This window comes from Pleurodeles waltl, chromosome 8, assembly GCF_031143425.1.
Source record: "Pleurodeles waltl isolate 20211129_DDA chromosome 8, aPleWal1.hap1.20221129, whole genome shotgun sequence".
Lineage (NCBI taxonomy): Eukaryota > Metazoa > Chordata > Amphibia > Caudata > Salamandridae > Pleurodeles > Pleurodeles waltl.
Window position 1 is genome coordinate 1,299,090,365 of NC_090447.1, and position 20,819 is coordinate 1,299,111,183.

General features: G+C 46.9%; 1 protein-coding gene across 1 annotated transcript in view; it reads left to right on the plus strand.

Moving 5' to 3' along the window:
* The window catches only part of MICU2 (mitochondrial calcium uptake 2), an 840,968-nt gene that overhangs the window by 614,800 nt on the left and 205,349 nt on the right, over positions 1-20,819 (plus strand). Inside the window, exon 5 of the mRNA XM_069202256.1 lies at positions 9,757-9,804. Within this exon, the coding sequence (XP_069058357.1) occupies positions 9,757-9,804 (48 nt within the window). The remainder of the gene's footprint in view (positions 1-9,756; positions 9,805-20,819) is intronic.

A 20,819-nucleotide genomic window follows, 5' to 3' on the forward strand; every position in this document is an offset into this window, starting at 1 on the left:
GCTGTGCAGACATTTATAAGAATTCTGAAGTGTTTTGGAAACAAATATTTTATTACGATCAAAATAAATCAATACACTAGGTGATGACATTTCCACGCAACATCATTTGTGTGCTGTATAGGTTTATCAGTAAAACAATATGTCTGTGCAAATATAATTCTTGTCAACTGAAATGTGTTGTCTGTAATAGCAGTGCACTAACACACCATGCATAAACTACTTTATCCCACTCTACTGTACTCTGCACCACTCCATGCCACAGCACTGTGCTCTGCACCATTCCACACTACCCCACTCCACTCTGCCACCACTATGCGTCACTGTACTCTACTCTGCACCACTGCACTCTTCGCCTCTCTAATGTGCACCACTCTACTTTATGCCAATGCTCTCTACGCAACTCTGCACCACTGCACTCTACACCTATCTGGTCTAGGCCACTCAACTCTTCTCTGAACCATTCAATTCTACTTTAGGAACAATTCTGATTGATTTAACAGCCAATTCTTTGGTACACAGCATGTTGCCTACAACCCCTTGGGCCGACTACGCTGGTAAGCATAAAACCAGAAGCTTTATGTATACAGCTTCCACCTACAACCAGGAGGCCGACAGCATAAGGCAGGCATTCAAAAGAAAGCAAAGCATACAAATCAAAACTCCCCGTAACTGGCACACCCACCCACCCAAGGCTACAATGTAGCTGTGGCTGAATGGTCAATTTCAGCAGTCATGTGTCAATTAATGTGCTGATTGTTAAAGCAGGTGAAAGAAAGGTACTCCCTAGGTATCAAGTGGGTGCGCATCAGGGATCAGTACTCTCAAGTATGCTGGGCACGTCAGCTGCCGGAATTCAGCTGAATGAAGGTTAATGATGGGGGCCCACATTTCTCCATATCCAGTGTGGCCTGGTTCCATTCCAATGGATTGTTTCTCCATTCCCAAAATGTACCACAGCCCATGTAGCCAGAAGTCGTGATCAGGAGTTTTGTCTGTACCCCATAGAGATAGGATTGTCTGATGCACTGTCCCTAGAGCTAGGGTCATTTGTCTTATTTTGACAGAGCGATGAGGATAAGTCAGGAGGTTGGGAAGACCTAGGATGGTGTAGGCTGGGTATCTCAGGATTGAGGTGTTAAAGGCACTGTCAATGTCCTGGAGGACTAGTTCCCGGTAATGGGTAAGCTTGGGGCAATGCCATAAGAGATGTAGAAGATTCCCAGTACCACCACAGCCCCGCCAACATTCTGGAGAGCTACCTGGTTTCCAGCGCTGCAGTCTTGCAGGGGTCAGGTGCCAGTGTGAAGCAATCGTATATGCAGTTTTTGTGCTGGACATGTTGTGCGCAGTGTAGTGAGCCCTGTAGAAGATGTCCGCCCATTCTTTAGTAAAAAAGGACTCTACCCAATTTGGCTTCCCATCGAAGGTGCCTGTCCCCGAATCAGGAGCTAGTACAGTTCCGAAATAAGGTCAATGGTCACCCCGTGTCGTGTCGACTCCCAGTGACTCAGTTGGGGATAGTAAACTCGGTCAGCGTCCTGTAAGGGATAGGTATCTTTGAGTTGATCGAAGGGTATTATCCCTAGGTTATAGAAGAGAGTGCCCACCCGCTTACACCCCCGTCATGCCATCTACAAAACTGTTCAGGCTGCAGTCCGGACAGGAATTGTGGATTGGCCAGAATTGGGGTCATAGGGGAAGGGAATGCTGTTAGGCCTGCTTTGATCACTACTGACTCCCACACTTGTAATGTAGAGTGGGTCACTGGCGAAGAGTAAAAGCCCCATGCCCTATGTCTACAGCAAGCCAGACCACCTTCCATATATGGGAACCAGTGACAGCTTGATCCATAAATGTCCAATGCTTTTCTGAGAGGGGCAGTTCTGTTACACAGTAAAGCGAAGCTGAGCTGCCTGGTAATATCAGAGCAAGTGAGGGACTGCCAATCCATCTTGCCCCTTCGGTCGGGATATCTAATGTTTGTGTGACCAGAGTTTTTTGTTGTTCCAAATAAATTTGTTGACCTCCAGCTGAAGGGAGCGGATCGCAAACAATGGTGTCCCCAGTGGCAGGGTCTGAATGAGATATGGGATGCGGGAAGCACTATCATCTTGGCTGCTGCGATCCTGCACATCCACGATAGGTGATGTCAAGTCCATGACTCCAAGTCTTTGCGGGTCTGTGAAAATTGGGCTGAGTAGTTGTCGGTCGCCGTTCTGGAGGCGGAGCGAGCTAATTCGATGCCCACATATGGAATAGTGTCTGTTGACCACACAAAGGGGAAGAGAGCGCGGAGGGTCGCTTCAAACACTGGGCTAACAGTGAGGTTCAAGATCTGGGATTTTTGTAGGTTTACTTTAAAGCCTGAGACCTCTCCAAAGGCGCGGAGCTCATCTATCAAGGCTGGGAGGTAGTTCACCGGGTCTGATATGGTTAAAATGACATCATCGGCATAAAGGCTTATCAGATTTTGCCCCCCTTACCCCAAAAGGAATCCCCAACATAAGTGGGCTGTCCCTCACACGTGGCGCTTGGTTCTCCATGTAAAGGGCAAAAAAGAGGGGTGTTGGGGCACCCCTGTCGTGTGCTCCTCTGAATGGTAAAAGGTGGCAACGAAATACCATTAATCTTGACAGAGGCTCCCAGGTTGCTGTAGATACTACTGACCCATTTACAGATCTGCTCGGCAAACCTGAATTTTTGGAGCAAGTTGAAGAGATATGGCCAGTCGACGCGGTTGAAAGCTTTTTCTGCCTGAATGGATAGGAGCAGAGCTTCCTTGCTTGACCGCTGGGATTTATCAATAAGATGGAGCAATCGCTTAGTGTTATCCCCACATTGGCGTGTGGGAATGAAGCCCGCCTGATCTGGGTCATTCAAGCCATGCATCAAAGGGCTAAGACGATGAGCTAGAATGCTGGTGAATAACTTTACATCTATATTTAAAAGCGAAATGAGTCTGTACGACCAGCAGAGTGCTGGGTCTTAGCTCGGTTTCGGGATTACTGAGATGACAGCCTCCAACATGGTCTGTAGGGGACCCGGCATCTGCAAAGGAGTTATATAAGCAGGTAAGTATGGAGGCCAGTTCTTGGCAGCAGATTTTGTAGAATTGTGGGCTAAAGCCATCCGGTCCAGGAGCTTTTATTGGTTTCAGCGTGGTATGGCCGAGATCACCTCATCAATGCGAATGGGCTGGTCCAGAGCTATCAGCGTTAATATAGAGGGAACATTAAAAGTCCCGAAAAGCTGCGGCAATTCCATCACTAATCCCGAATATATTTTGTGGTGCAGTCGGTGTACTAACATACGGCCACACCGGTTACTGCGCAAATAAAATTTATGTTTGAGACTTACCATGGCATACACTGTCCTGTCTAAATCGAGAGACTTGAGGAGAAGCTACGTACATTCAAGCTCCAAACCCTGTGGGCCTCCTGTCTGCTTGGGTATGCTTTCAAGACCAAGTACATTCCTTCCAAGGGTGCTTAGTTGATCTCGACAACAACAGTTTTTGGCCACAGAGATTGCTATTAGCTCTCCACTTACTACCAACGTCAGAGTTTCCGAAAGAGAAGGAAGGGAAGTCTGCCCATCATCATTAATTTAAATGTACGATGCAGTTGCCGCCCTGATGGAGGCAACAGTTTTCTAAGTCTGCAGCAGTCAGTCGTGCAAGTGCCAAAGGAAAGTTTTGGGTATAGGAAAGAACAACCTAAGAGAAAGAGACAAAGGCGCATGGGGGCAATGGATGCCTCAGCGACCACTTATAGTAGGGCCAGAGTCGCTAAATAATGGTCAGTTCGGGCATATGTCCTGCTGGCAGCCAATTAGAATATGTATTCCTTAGATGATAGGTACATTCCACGCCACACGTTGTGGAGTCCATATTTGGAGAGCCAGCGTTGGCAAGACGTAGAAAAGGCCCCCACTTGGGCCGATCATTGTCCAGATCGGTCCATGTCACTGTCCATGACCAAGTTCTGGTCACCTCTCACCAAAACTGCAGTGTATGGGGTCTGAAGTACTGCAGCCAAGGAGCTCATAACCAAGGCCTCTTGGCGCTCGTTAGGAGCACATACATTCACCAGCGTAAAGGAGAAGGATCCCATCCTGAGTCACGTTTCTAGGAGGCAACCTTTAATGTCAGCTAATTTGGATAAGATTTCCCCCACTAATCTACGTGAAGAGGATGGCCACTCCCCACTTCTTTACAGTACAAGAGGACCAGAGTTGACACGGAAACCATGAGAAGCACATTCTGTGGGTGTCTTTAGAAATAACTGTGACTCTTATAATAGACATAGTTCTCCCCCAGACTTCTCCAAGAGTTAGAGGACTGCCAGTCTCTTAGTGGGTTTGTTTATTACCTGCACACCAAAGCTGATAATCTTAAATTCCATGACAGTGTGTGAGAGGTTTAGGTGTCAACAGTGTGCTATGGGAGGTTGTTTGAATGTGTGGTATGCAAGAGAAAAGGACCTTGCCATGTAATGGAGCTGGTGTACCCAATGCAGTACAAAAGTAAATATCAAACAAAGAACACTTACAACTACAGGCACAGGCATCAGTCCATAGTATATGGATAGTTGAGAAGGATGACAGGCCAGACGGGCAAGGTCAGGAAGGGCCCCACCTGGGGGAGGGAGTTGCCTCTGCAGGGAGGCTTTGCTGTAGCTGGATTAAGTTGTGGAGATCTCGGCATACCGTCCCTGTCTTTTTGCACCCCATCTGCTTATACTTCAGAGGAAATTCCCCCGACATCATAAGGCCCGAGCTTGTCAGGGTCTCCAGAGAGTGTTTCTAAGACTGATTGTCTCTCTAACACCATGGTTGTGCGTACAGTGCCTATGGGGTGGCAGGGCCTTTGTCCACACAGCCGTTTGTGCGTTTAGTGATTCTGAGGGCTGACTGAACAGGAACCAGGAGCAAGCTCCTCAATGCCCAGCACCCAAAATGCCTCTTTGAGTGACCTGATTTGACACAGGTTACCGCAGAGTCTGAAGATAATCTGGAATGGGTGGCCCCAAGAGTATGGGACCTTCCTCAAATGGGCAGTGACTGTCTTAAAGTCTTGTCTCTTCTGCAAAGTGTTGACCGCCAGGACTTGGTAAAGCATGGTTTTATGGCCCCGGAACTGGAGTGGGTGTTGATCTTGGGCTTTGCGTAAGATCAATTCTTTGACCTGAAAGCCATGCACACAGACTAGGATGCCTGCAGGGGTGCCGTTAGCAGGTTTTGAAGGCCGACTCAGTGGAGCTGGTCTAGTTTTAGCTCCATAACTGCTGGTCCTCCCAGGATGTGATGGAAGAGGGCTCCTACATATTCTCCCGGGTCAGAGCCTTCAGCAGGTGTGGGGACCCCCCGAATACATATGCTATTCCGTCTCGAACGGTTCTCCAAGTCTTAGTCATGGGATTGCTACTCTTGTGGCTGAATAATCTTTTGTTGGAATCATTCTATCTCATTGCTGCGTCCAGCATCCTTGTCTTCTAAGGCTGCAACTCTTTCTCTGCCACTGTCCAAATCACACCGGACTTTCTGAAGATCGGAGGAGGGGTCTTTTTTGACTGTCTGCAAATCCTCTTGAAGAGAGGAAAAAAGCACTTCCAAGACACACGACAGTATTTTCTGCCTCTCTGGGTTCTTGCATGTGATCGGCACCTTATGCAGAAGGCTTGCCTCCCGCAGGGCCTCCAGGAGTCTTAGCATATCCCTGAGTGAGCGGTCCTTCATACTCTTAGATGCTGACATGGCATGGCAGTCACTCGTGAAGCGTTGCACAGGGTTCACAAAGAGGTAGCGGGGTTGTTGCGGCTCCTTCCCAGCTTCATAAGTCAGAGATAGCAGTCAGCAGGCAAGAGCAATGTCCATCAGTATTCAAGTTTCGCAAGACCTCCCCAAGGCACTTGTTATCTGGAGCCAGAAATGTTGTGAGCAAAGGAGAAACAGCGGTTGGGCAGGGGACTCTAGTTCTATAAATAATATGTATGCAGCCGCATATTCCTGGAGGGCTTCTTCTGTTGCAGTGATGAGTCCCAAGGGTTAATTGCTTAGAAGGGCGCATTGGTGTTGTAGTGTTGATTGTTCATTTAAGGTCCCATTGGCTCACTGGGGTGAGTCAGTGTTGTGCAGCACCCATGTGTTGAGGTGATGATGTAATGCTGCACCTGGGAACGTGTCCCGATGAGTCAATAGCCATGGGGAGGAGAGGGACACCTCACAACGTGTTTCTGGTTAGCAGGGCACCCCCACACACCTTAGTCCTGTCACCGCTGTTGGCTCCTTCTAGTTCCAGGCCACCCAGGATTCTAACTGGTCTCCGGCTAGCATGTGGCAAATTGCACTCTGCCCGGGCCGCAGCAGCGCTGAGGTGTAGAGAAGAAGCCCCACATACGGCGTAGTCAGTGCTGCGGCACAGCTGGATGGTTCGGGCCTTCACCCGCCTCCACAAAACGCATAGCATGCCCTACTGCTATGGAGCAAGAAGCAAGGGGGGACCCTCACGCAGACTCACCTGGCTTCGGGGGGTGGGGGGCCAGGTCGCATCATTGTGGGCCGCCTCCCATAGTAGGAAGACAGCACAGCAGTTCAAACTGCAACTCTGCCCCGATGGGCGGTAATGGGACCATGGGCGGAGACACCCGTCAGGTTCTGCTGAAGAGCCGGGTTGGCTAGTAGTCCCCTAGGAAGCGACAAAAGGGGCTGTGCCATGTCTGGTGCAATGCATGGATGCACAGTCCGCTCAGGAAGGGCACCAGGCAGTCGAGCAGGGCGCACTGGCCGCCATCTTGTACTTCTTGATGGGAGGCCGGGGCCCGTGGCCCTCCAAAGGCACTTCAGTCCTACAGCAGAAGGGTCTGGAATGTTATAACTGCTCTCTGTATCGGTCGCCATGTGTTTTGAATTTGCGGGGGCAGTTTGGGGCGGCGGATAGGGCGCTAAGGCCGAGCTTTATTGTGGCAAGGACAGGGAGACAGAGAAAGACGTTTTACCCACCCGCCATCTTGGCCATGCCCCCCTCCACTCTACACCACACCATGTAACACCACGCTGCTTTGCACCACTCTTGTCCATGCCACACTACTCTGCAACACTACCCTCTATGCCACTGTACTCTGTACCAATACACTCTGCCAGTGCACTCTACTCTGTACCACTCCACTCTACACCGCTTCACTCTACGCTTCTCTACTGTGCACTGCTCTACTTTATGCCAATGCACTCTCTGCAACTGTGCACCAATGCACTCTACACCACTCCAATCTAGGCCCCTCTACTCTATTCTAAACCACTCCACTCTACTTTAAACCACTCTAGGCCACATCGTGCTACTTTATACTTTACACCACTCTTCTCCATACCACGCTGCTCTGCAACACTATACTCTATGCCTCAGCACTCTACAACAATACACTCTATGCCAGTCCTCTCTAATCTACTCTGCACCACTGCACTCTATGCCACTTTACTCCACTCTGTGCCATTAATCTACGCCACTGCACCCTACCCTGCACCACTCCACTCTACGCCTCTTCACTCTATGCTGTGCCACTCCACTCTGTACAACTCTCCACACTGCACTCTAGGCCACTCTGCAGCACTCTATACCACTGCACTGTACGTACTCTTCTCTAAACTACTGCACTCTATGCCTTTATGTTCTACTCTGCAACACTACTCTGTCTCTGCACTTTACATCGCTCTATGCCATTGCACTCCACTCTTTTACTCTGCACCACTCTACACTACATCACTGCACTCTATGCCACTGCGTTCTATGCTACTCTACACCAATGCACTCTATTCTTCACCACCACAACGCCACACCACTCTACTGCACTTCATGCCACTTTGTGCCACAATGCACTCTATGCCACTGCCCTGCATGCCACTCTACATCACACTATGCCACTGCACTCTACGGTACTACTCTCTACAGCACTCCACTCTACAACATTCCACTCTATGCCACTGCACTCTACGCTGCCCCACTGCACTCTATGCCACTGTAGTCTACTGTGCACCACTCTAATCTATGGCACTGCAATACTGCACTGTACAACACTCCATGCCACCTTATGCCACTCTGTGCTACTCTACGCCACTCCCTTCTATGCCACAAACTTTTAGCCATGCTCAACAGCAGTCACGCTGGTGTAGAACATGGCTAAAACACCCTGGCAAAGCCAGTACCTGTTCCATAGGCGAGAACTTTCGCTTTGTCAATGCTAGCTTCTTAAACCTAGGGGCACACTTATGCAGTTTTTTTGTCACCAAGTGTAAATGCAAAAACTGCATAGAAAAACTGTAGGGACTTTTTTTTTTTTTAAAGCTTAATCTGTGACTTTATCTATAGTCACTAGTTTCCCAGCAGCAAATTTCTGCGGCTCAGGTCTGTGATTAGTGCGAGCTCAGGTCTGTGATTAGTGCGCTAAAGGTTGTGTAAACCAGGCACACTGGGCAAACATCTGTCGCCAGGGTTTTCTAGTACCGACACGAAACGTTCCATTGCAATCATGGCCCAGTTCTTTCCTGGTCCATGCACTAGGATTTGCATCCCTGTAGTAGTGAGAACTTAATTGTCACCAGAGACTGATGAGTTTTCTTTATCTCCTAATTAACCCTTTGTAAACCGAGGGCACTGTTTACCTTGTGGAAGATTGCTCAGCTTAAACATGCCAATCGTCCCTAGCTCTCCTGCACAATATAATTTTAATTTCAGGGGTCAAAAGCAGCCCTAGTGACGTTTTGTAAAAGCTGTCAGAACTCTGCCACATCACGGCATCTTCGGGCGGGCCTTATCGCGGAGATGGGATTGGAGGAACCTGGCTGGTTAAGCCAACTGTTTACCTGCCCTTCTATCTCCTGTCTGCTGCTGCTCCTCAGAACCTGTCAGGCCTCTGTTTATTCAGGAGTTTCATTTCAGTCGGCGTTTCAAAGGGAAATACTGGAATTTTCCGTCAGGAGAAAAAAAAACGACAAGTTCACCTTGTAGAAAGGACATGTTCTTATGTATAATAAAATGATAGAACGTGGAGCCTGTTTTTGGCGCGGTGCCCAGCTGTACTATCAGTGGGATCTGGCAGGCTGGCAGCCTCGCGTGTTACCTCTTCCCCTTGAGAACAGAGGCCGGCTATTCTCCGCTCCTTCCCGCTGCCAGGGGATGACATTCTTTGATCCGCCGGAGCAATATTCGAGCGGTTCCCTTCCCCGCTCCGAAATATGACAGGGCGTGTATAATTTATTCGCCCTTCGCATAAACACTGAATATTTTTCACTTGAAAAAGTCACAAGATTTAGTGCAGGACTTCCCGTGAAAACAAATAAACGGTGCCCTTTCGTTTTTTTTTTAATTGAGCACCAGCGTGAGCCAGATGCTCGTGCCCCTCGCGCAAATAATAGGTTCACTCGCAGTGCACGCCGGGACATGAAGCAGAAAGGTCCAGGTTCAAGATCGAGGCCCCTGCAAAAAAAACTATTTACGTTAAAGGTGACATGGTAAAATAAACCGCGCTGTCACTGAAACCAAGAGGGAAGTAATGGTTTGAAAAATGCTTTGAGTGTTTTACTGATATTTTAGGAAACTTTAATTTAGCGGGGTCATTGGGTTTTCTTTATATTCAGTAGGACACGCCACACCTGCGTGCTGTATGTTTTTTTTTTTTTTTTAAACAGGTCTTTCTATTTAACAAATGTGTATGTTAATGTTTTTGCCAACTATTTTAATGAACTGTTCTTTTTTTTCTTTTTCAGGACTGATTTCCTACACGGAGTATTTATTCTTGCTGACGATTCTAACAAGTAAGTCATTTTATGAGTACCGCGTTCCTTCGTCACTCTTTGCTAGCTGCCTTTGCTAGCTGTCTATGAAAATGTATATTTATTTCGGTCCTAGGTAGACAGTGAATATTATTGGGCGGCTCCAGGCGATGAGCTAATAGGGCGACCCGGGGCTTGACACACTGAAAATGCAGAGGCCCTATTGATTGAAACTATTGCCATTCCTGTCACCATTGTCTGGTGCATAAGGTCAGCGTCAGTCTGAAGTCTAAGATAAGCCTCCGTGGCGGCTCCCGCGACGCATTCACTGAAAGCGTCGCTGGTTGTGCGGCTCCTTGCAGGGGAGGACAGAATTTTATTGTGATGCATGGCTCCGTGAATACCTGGATTTTAAATCCAGTATTTCACTGCTATGACGTTGCAACGGTGGATAACTTAACTTTGTACCCACTGTTACTGTGTCATAAAGGAATTCCAGGTTGCTGTGGCTCTCTGGAAGCCTGTCAGAGCAGCGCTAGTAAACTGGGAGCACAATTTCTGGAGGGGAGGGAATTCCCACAGAGAGGCGGGGGTGGGTGACAGGTAGCCTAGGATTATTTTCTTGTTTTTTATGCTTTACGTTTGGGACGGAAGGAGAGGTCTTGCTATGTATGGCTCCCTATTACTTATCAGTTGCAAGCAGGGTCAGATGATTTGGGGGCTATACATTACCTCCAATTGCATAGGAGTAGAAAAATAAAGGGGGAAAGGATTCACCCGGGGGTTTTGGAGTAATATCATACACATCTCGAGCTTCACTCTTGTTGTCTTTTTGATATTACATGGCCTAGAAGGCCCGATTTTTCCAGCCTGCATTTCCACAGTTGACTGGAGCCATTGGAGGCCAGGTTTTAAGCCACTTTATCCAGCTTTCCAGATAAGTACTGCAGGCACACGGGGGTGAGAGAGAGGCTTCGGGGCAGAGAACGAGGAGAGGAGAGCGAGGAGGATGTTAGCAAGGTTAGTTTGAACACTTTTTCAGGTCTGATTTTGGTTCCCAGTCCGACCTTGGATATCACTCAGACCTTGGTAAAAAAACATCCCGGTTATTCACTGGTACCCATCTGTGACTCAATATGTAACTTTTGGTAGCTTCACTTGAGGGTTTTCGATTAGTGTACAGCAGTTCTAAGGTGCTAGTTTGTATATGATGATAGTAAATAGATGAGCATCTGATCTTTGCAGATTCTGTTTGTTAAAATGGATTCTTAGCATTTCCTAATTTCCTTTTTACTTAACCAAGGAAAACAATATGCATTACTTGATGTAATATTTAATGCAAAATAGTTGTATTATATTTGTGTTACATGTGACATGACAGAGGTTCCTGGGTCTTCGAAAATGTACTGTAGTGACCAGTATACTATTTATGGATTTGCTAATTGTATTAGGTGTGAAGAGACTTCACATTTTCTTTGTATTTTCATACTCGTTACAGGGAACCAGGTGGGCCTTGAAGTTAAGTGCAAACCTGGGCTGGAAGCAGTAACCACATTGAATACACACAAAATATTTCAAACTGAAAACATTTAATAACATCTTAACAGTTAGGTAGAGTTTCAGACCCTGTTTGGGGGTATGAGCCAAGAAGGGGCCACTGGTCCTCAGCTATGGGGCTGAGGCCATTTATCTTTGATGTCTAGGGGTTTGTCTTATTATGGCTGTACAATGTGGGACATGTACAACACCTTCAACACTTGACTGTCCGTAGTAGCAATGGTGGACAGTCATAGGCTTCTCAGAGAGGTAGTGTGGGGGTGCTCAACCTCAGAACTAAACAGTCACCCAGCAGTGCAATAACTGATTGTGCAACCCAGTGTGTTATTTATAGAAAGAAAAGCACCTTATTACACACAAAAATTAGATGTTACATTAATAATCATGCACAGGCATAATTTAGTGATGTTGGTGCTGAGACTGCAATCCCCTGTCCATACCTCTCATTAACCCACCACTAGGTTCTGTTTACTCTAAACTAGGTGGTGCTCCCTTCTACTGGAGAATGTCTGTTAGCATGAATCAAAGTTCAGGTACAGATTAACCCCCCCTCTAGTATGTTTAGAACGCTCAGTTTATTAGTTTGTGTCAGTCTTTTGTACTTTACCATTATGTAGGTCTTAGAGGGGCAAGGTAAAGACCTGCTGTAAACCAGCAGCAGCTTGCAGTCTTTCTACTGCTTCAGGGAGAGAGTGCGCTTCCCAACGAGACCTATTCTCCTTCATCTCTGGTGAGGTCGCAGTGCCGGGCAGTGGAAGGAGCTGAAGTTGGATGACCTCTGACCAGAAATTAGAGGTAACCTGGAGTTACTGTGCCTCCACGGGACGGGTCTGTGCCTTAGAACTGATTGTGGTATGAAGTTTCAAATAAGCAGTGCCAATCTGTGAGCCACAGCAGCATGGGATGAGCCACATTCACACTTCCTTGTCACAGTGGCTCAGACAGCCACAACTATGCAGTTCCCAACTGGAACTGGCACTTGGAGAATCGTATGTCTGACAGTACCTGAAGCACATAGATCACTTCCCTCTGTTCTCTTTCCTCTGACAGAACCGACCAGCACTCAGATCTTGCAGCTTCTGGCTCTTACTGTACAGTCACACCCACGGTGTTGGCAGGCTCCTTCAGTCTCTCAGTAATAAGGCTGGTTTCTAGGCACATAAGGTCATATGAACAGTTTATTACAGCAAGATAATGCACTTTCACCTCTGGGAAGCTGGCTGCCAGGCAGACACCAGCTCTGCTTCTACAGCAGTCCTATGACTACTCTGCGGAGTGCTGCCTTTCATATCCTAGAGAACTTGGAGCTGGAACAGCAATTGGGTCAGTGGCTCCCACTTTCATACAGTAAGAGCAGACAGAGGAGATATGGATCCACTGTCTGCGTTTTCAGAAACCGTTTAGGGTTGTAGAAAGCTGGCTCTGTATATACTATATCAAAAGAAGATATAGTGTGCACAGAGTCCAGGGGTTGCCTCTTGTGCTCTATTTGTGGTAGTGTGGTTGAGCAGTTGGGCTTATCAGAGGCTTGTGTTAAGCATTTGTTGTACACACAAGCAATAAGTGAAAACACACACTCAATGACTTAACTCCAGGCCAATAGGATTTTAAATAGAAAAATATTCTTTTGTCAATTTATTTCTAGAACCACAAGATTCATTTAGCAGGTAAGTACATTAAATTAAAGGTACTTTACACAGTAATACTTAGAACTTTGAATGGAATCAACAATGTACACAGTGTTCTTTAAAATGGCAAAAAGCTATTTTAAAAGTGGACACAGTGCAATTTTCAACAGCTCCTGGGGGGAGGTAAATAAAGTAGCGTTTTTGAGGCAAGTAACAAACTTACGGGTTCAATCTTAGGGCATAAGTAGCCCATTGTTGGGGGTTTAAGATAACCCCAAACACCCAGCACCAGGAACACAGGGCCGATTAGGTGTAGAGGTCAAACAGGAGCCAGCATAACATGGGCCTCTATGGAGACAGGGGGTACTCCGGTTCCTGTCTGCTTGAAGGTAAGTACCCGCGTTGTCGGAGGGCAGACCAGGAGGGTTTGGGGGAGCACTGGAGGGGCTCCAAGTAGGCACACAAACCACACCCTCAGCGGCACGGGGGCAGCCGGGTGCAATGTGCAAACAAGGCGTTGTGTTCTCAATAGAGCTCTATGGAGGGACCCAGGGGTCACTTGGATGCTGCAGGTAGGGCACAGGGGGGCCTCTCATGCAAGCCACTGACTGGGCAAGGGTGAGGGCCGCCTGCTGGTTGTTGCTGCACTGGTGGTCGGTTTCTCTCGGGCCTGGGGGCTGCGGGTGCAGTGCTTCTCCAGGCGGCGGATATCTTCATCCTGGGCAGTCACGTTCTTGGGGGTCCTCGGGATTCCCTCTGCAGGTGTCGTCGTGGGGGTTTAGAGAGCTCAGCCAGGGTGGACACGTTGTCGGGGTCGCCTATGGATCCTCTCTGGCTAGTTGGTTTCTCGGTACAAGGGCCGGGGGCGCCGGGTGCAGAGTAGTTGGGCTCACGCTTCTGGAGTGAGGTGAGAGTCCCTTTAAAGATGGTTTCTTTGTCTTCTTTTTGGACAGGTCCGCTGTCCATGGGAGTTTCTTGGTCTTCGGTGATGCAGGCACTCCCCTGGAGGCTTTCCAGGGGTCACTCGTCCTGCAGAACCTATTGCTTCTTTTCTTGCAGCTTTTTGAAGCAGTTCAGGGTCGGCCCTAAATACAAAATTTAGGGGTGTGTTAGGGTCAGAGGGCAGTAGCCAATGGCTACTGTCCCTGAGGGAGGCTACACCCTCCTTGTACCCACTCCCTCTGGGGAGGGGACAACATCCCTACCCCTGTTGGTCCTAATCCTCCAAACAAGATGGAGGATTTCTCAAGGACGGGGTCACTTCAGCTCTGGACACCTTCGGGGTGGTACTGGCGGAGGTGGTGACTCCTCCTTGTTTTTCTCATTATCCCCTTGGACTTGCTGCCAAAAGTGGGGGCTTGTCCGGGGGGCGGGCATCTCCACTAGCTGGAGTGCCCTGGGGAACTGTAACACCAGGCTTGAGCCTTTGAGGCTCACCGCCAGGTGTTACAGTTCCTGCAGGGGGAGGTGTGAAGCACCTCCACCCAGGACAGGCTTTGTTTCTGACCACAGAGTGCACAAGGGCACTCACCCCATGTGGTTAAACTCGTCTGGAAGTGTCAGGCTGTATATCTATGATGACATTATGATTTCTAACACCCACAAATAAAGACACCATCTACTAACAAGACTCAAGATTTCTCTTTACCTCATACTTCCTCCAAACCTTCAACGCACCACCAGGGATTCTTTATCCTCACCACATGTTTGGACAATATATTCTGTGTGCTGTGGCCAATTTGTTCCAATTTTGTCCTTGGGTACTCTGATACCCGTTTTTGTGCCTTCTGGGTAGTAGGGCACTGGGCCAAGCTGCACCAGACTTTGCTTTATCTCATATACCTGTTAAAAACTATTGTTTTACTGCCTAGAAGTGCGGCATCATTCACCCTTACTACCCTTGTGTTTAGCCTTGCACTAGCAGTTGGGCTAACATACAAGGGGCATCGCTAAGATGCCCTCTGTGTGCATTTTTTCAACAAATCCCACACTGGCATCAGTGTGGGTTTATTGTGCTGAGAAGTTTGATACCAAACTTCCCAGTATTCAGTGTAGCCATCATGGTGCTGTGGAGTTCGTAATGACAAACTCCCAGACTATATACTCAGTATGGCTACCCTGCACTTACAATGTCTAAGAATTGACTTAGACACTGTAGGGACATAGTGCTCATGCAGCTATGCCCTCACCTGTGGTATAGTGCACACTGCCTTAGGTCTGTAAGGCCTGCTAGAGGGGTGACTTACTTATGCCACAGGCAATGGTTTGTGGGCATGGCACTCTGAGGGGAGTGCCATGTCGACTTTGTCTTTTCTCCCCACTAGCACACACAAGCTGCAAAGCAGTGTGCATGTTCTGAGTGAGGGGTCCCTGAGGGTGGCATAATACATGCTGCAGCCCTTAGGGAGCTTCCCTGGCCACAGGGCCCTTGGTACCAGGGGTACCTTTTACAAGGGACTTTACTGTGTGGCAGGGCTGTGCCAATTGTGGAAACAAAGGTCCAGTTTCAGGGAAAGAACACTGGTGCTGGGCCCTAATTAGCAAGGTCCCAGCACACTTCCAATCAAAGCTGACATCAACACAAGGCAAAAAGTGGGGGGTGGCCATGCCAACAGTGGCATTTTCCTACAAGTCGTGATTCACCTTTCAATTGTCCTTCGTAGGTTGTTTTCTAAACACAGTTTTTGTGTGGCGTGAGGCTCCAAGTAGCTGCGTAGTCTCTGACCTGGATCATCCACCACAGAGGCACAAAGAGGTGTGAGCTTTCTGAACCTGGCTGTAATCAGGGGAGCACAAAAGGCTGGCCTCATCAAGGGGATCCCTTTGATCTTGAACAAAAGAGACTGCAGTCCCACTCTTCACCCTCACCAGCTACAAAATGGAAATGCTACAGGATCACAAATCGGCAGCCTTTCATCAAAATACCTAATTGAATTACTAAAGCAGTCTTGCCTCCTCCCTCCAAACTATAAAGGTTAGGTCTTATCCATCCAGATTTAGGAATGTCAGCAGTGCACTTCAATTCTCTTGGAGAACATCCTTACCTCCACCTTGTGAACAAGGCCAGACAAGGGGTATCTTTAGTAGACCAATCAGGTGTCCATTATTTTGAGTCACTCATACACACAGTACTTGTTCCAGGAGGCTACATACACACACATCCACAACATACACTTGAGATGTTAGTGATAAGATCTGGGTCAGCTCATAGAAAGATAACTTTATATGAGTGAACCAGTAGGCCTTTACTACGGTAACACAGAAAAAAGATCTGGCCAGAACGATGGCTTCACTAAACACCGGATGCTGCCACCACTGCTCTGTGTTCCTAAACACATGACTAGGACAGTAGACTACTGTCTATACAATGAGTGCACTCTTGTTTCACCCCTCCAGGTTACAGGGCAAGGACCTCACTCCTATCAAGGGACAGGCTTAATCCTCTGAGCACACATTAAAGTAATGCAAAGCTAGGCCCAAAATCAAAAACCTGGTCACCAGTTCCTCCCAGCCATGCACGCGGGGCAGGGGAACACAAATGCATGCATGCAGGGGAAAGTTCCCATCTCAACATAAAGTAAAGTTTGAGGGACAGTATTTGTGGAATACCATTACCCGTTCTTTATCAACATGTTAACAAAGAGAGAGTGTGCCCCACTTACTGATCTCCACACAAACAGACACAAACCGGAGCAGCTTTCATCTAATCAGCTGGCCAACACAGTGATGGAGCCTGGAGCCAAAGGTCGGGAGTCCTACCTTGTTCTCATACCTATCTACCTACAGTCTTGGACCTATCTGGTTCAGGTTAAATATAAGTGGTGTGGTAAGAATACTTAAATTCCATTTTGTCACTGCCTCACTGACTAGTGTTTAAATATTATCTGAAGACATTTTGCCACAAGCAGCGTGCTTTGAATATTATATATAAGAGGATAGAATAATGGAAAATAGAATCTGCTCTGGGACAAAAGGTAGGAAACGTGGAGCCGACATAAACAGTCAAAATCATGTTATCTGCCTGTGCTTGATGTCCCAAATCTTCAGGCTCTGTCACTCTCCCTGATGCCACCAAATACAGGTCTTTAAGTGCCCACCAAGGTTCAGTTAAAGAACCTATGCTTAAAAACTTGAGGTGACCAGATTTAGTGTGTCACAGGTGTTATAGAGCGCTCTATGTAGGACCTGTTCTCCACCTAAACTTGGGAACTACCCAGAGGCCCTTGCTTCCTTTGTTGCATAATTTATGCAGTACTCTAATCCCGAAAGGGTATTGTTTTTAAGTATCTCTATAAGTGTTATGAAGGCTTAAGTGTGATTATATAAATAATATATATATATATTTATTTTCATTGGAAAAAAACAAAGGTTACATGGACGTTAGGTTCACGTTTTACCCACACATAGCTCATGGCCTAAAGTTACTTAACGGCACAGGTTATAGTTTCTTCAGATAAGTATAACTATATCTGCTAAATTTATATAGTTTTGTGTTGATAAAATGTCAACCTAACTGTAACGTCCCTGTAACTTTTGTTTGTTTCAGTGGATTTGGATGGTTCTTTAACACAAAGTAATATATAATTACCGTATGTTAATAAAACCACCTCCACACACAGCCTTTGACCATATGTGACCGGGGTTAGCAGCATGCACCCAGGCCCACACTGTGGACAATCTTTGACCATGTGAAGCAGGGGGTTGGTGTGTGAGGGGTTGTATTTTTTTCATTGTGCTTCAGATCCGCCAGTCCTTTGCGAAATTACACCAGGGGCCGCGCTGAGCACCACAGTGGATCTGTGAACCGGCCCAAAAACAAAATTGTTTAATTTCTTGCCCATAAAGGGTCCTGTCTCTCCATGTGTCCTGGGGGGTCTGGATACCTGTATCCTTACCCCTTAAGTATTTTCCCACTATATTTTTCCTCTCCCGGGCCAAGGGACAAACAAAATGGAGGCTGCAACTTTTCTTTCAGGTTGGGGCCAGTCAGCCGGTTCCTTGCCTTTTCCCCGGATTCGTGGATCCCCAACGGGTGGATCCATGAAGGATCCACATCCCTAGATATCTATATATTTTTTTACCTTAAATAACTCTGAAACTACTGAACAGATTTACACCAAATTACAAAAAGGGATCTTTCTAGATAAAAAGATCTAGCTTTCTGCCAAATTTGGACTAATTCCGTATAGCTGTTCGGCTATAGCCATGTATAAAATTTGCAAAATCCCATTAGACATTACATAGGAAAAAAGTGTATTGGGACCCCCCCTTTTTCTTGTCCCATGGTGATGAATCACCCAAAAACTTCCCACACACCAGCTAAAGTTAGTGGCACACTACTTTTGAAAACTTAGTGAAGATTAGTCAAACGGTGCCAAAGTTTATTAGCAAAACAAAAAAGCTTTGTCTATTGGAAAAGTTGGTCCTAACTATAACTACCTACTGGCTATTGCCAGTACAATAGATATTTATATATATATATATATATATATATGTTCTTTCCTGCTTGCTGGCGTTGAGTATTTCAATTAATAATGCCAAATGAAATTACTATTTTGTGTTCCCACACAACTCCCAGTAAAAGCAGTATCGATTTGTTTGTGTATTAATACCAGTATTTAGGTCCTGACTCGGTCAGCACCCACGAAAACCTACCAGCCCCAGACATTTGCGAAAACTAGATACTAGTGGGAGTCCAGGGTGGGGTGGTGTCCATCAATCCCACATATGTCCTTACTCAGAATGACCTGCAAACATTAATCTTTCACTATGATCACAGATTTTCCTTACATGTTTGTGAATCTGCTGGGATCAAAAAAAGTCCTACCACCCAGTGTTCCCAAACGTTTCCCAATATGCTTGTCTGTATGGGCCTATCACTTGCCACAGGAACTGCACACAATTTGCACCATTGTGCAGTAAATGTGTTGCCAGTGAAGTCCTCACGTGTTTTTCTTTGGAAAATTCCTATCCTGTTCGTTTGGTCCACTTACACATGGGGGTTGTGTTTTAATTGGGAGAATTGTGTGAATATAAATTGGTAAGTCTTTGGTCACTGGCTGGAAGTGCTTTAGTTTTCTGTCACAGAAGTATGGGAGAATAGAAATTTTTAACCCAAATTTGGATGTTTGCAGAGCATTTTGGTAAAATACAACTGTCGGAATCCATGCAACTAACTCTGCCCTGAATTCTAGATTTCATAAATGCTTAGGATTGGTAGGGTACCCTAGGTCCTGACTGAACCTGAGGCCGAAATATATGCAACCATCCTCTGTAGAAAGATAGACTGTAATGTTTTGGGCTAGGTTTCTCATGTTTGCGGGGCACTCTGGATAAGAAAATGTGCTGACATCCAAGTAGGCCACAGAAGCCTAGATTACCTTGGGTCTCTAGGTTTCAGAATTGCCCACCATTGGTAGGGATCCCTGGTTGCTGGCTGACCCATAGCCCAAATACTGTAGTAATTTCCTGTTGCTAGTGAGAGGATATTGGGATTTCTTTTGGTGTGGTGTTTACGTTCAGGCTGGCAGGAAGTGCAACTCCTCTCTCCCCCACATTCTGCCTCTCCCTAGAGGCTCAAACGCTGTCTAGTGCACAGGAGTGAAGCCCCAAACCAAGATGGTCTGTCACCCAATCCAATATCTTTTTTTCACTTTTTCCCCCGTGGTAATTTGGTGTGTTTTCAGTCCCCTACCACACCTTCTCCTGGGTCACCAAATAGTATAGTTTACCCCTACTACATCTGAATGCCCCTATTGTCTGGTGCCCTTTCTCTCTACGTGGAGGGCAATCAGGGAGTAAATCCCCCAATCTACCCATCCCATGAAGGTGTGCTTTTTGCCCTCATCCTCAGAGAAAGCAGATTAGTGGTAAATCCCCCAGTCTTCCCCCAGACAAGCAGAACAACTCGTGGTGTTGGAGCTTGAGAGGTGGCGGTACAGGCAGTTGCCAGGACGGGGCGGCCCTATTTATTTTGTTTTTTACTAAAAATGTATTCTCTGTGTGGCTAGTGTACTTTTGCCTCCCCCATGCCACCTGTCAGAAGGACAAATTGGGGTGAATACCCCAATTAATTCTCCCCCTCAACGGGGACAAAAAGATTGCATGGGACCTTGGTGTAGGGATCCCTGCTTGCGAGTTGTCCTATTGCAGCAATCCCAATGCAGGTTTCTACTTGGGAGTGGTACTGTTGGAATGGGAATTCCTTTTCCCGAGGTACCTCTCCTGTTGTGATCAATACTTGGTGGGGCTAAGCTATGCCTCCGAGAACCGTTTACACTGAAAGCAGTGAGTATTTTTCAGTGACTTTCTGCTGTGTTTTTTAATCCTACATTTTGGTGGTCTACAGGGGTGTGGAATTTATTAAAATATCTACTTGTCCAGGGGACAGGTTGCTTCTCAAATCTACTTGTCCTGTAAAAAGATCTACTTGTCCCTTTGGTGCCATGTAGTGTGGCGACAAATTATGGCAGCAATTAATAGCCTCTCTGATTATGCCAGGGCTACTACCATAGTAGGGCTTGAATACTTGGAGTTTCAATCGCTACTGTAGCAATTTCCTTATTTTGCCACCTTTCTGCAGATCTGCATACTGGGGCTGGAGGAAGCAGTAAGCAATAGTTTCAGGGCTGGAATGCCTTTGAGTCTGCAAACCTACTAACCTGCATGTTTTAAAGATTTTTACCAGCTTCTCTCTAATATTTTCCCATAATAAGAAAGGTTGGACATTTACTCCTGACAATGGCAGAATTAGAACTTCTTCCAGGGTTGGGAAGAAAGTGGCTGGAGGGAAAATGAACTTGCAAATGCTCAATAGATTTTCACATGAGCAAATCTACACATCGTATTTACCCATGCTAAAATACAGTTCAC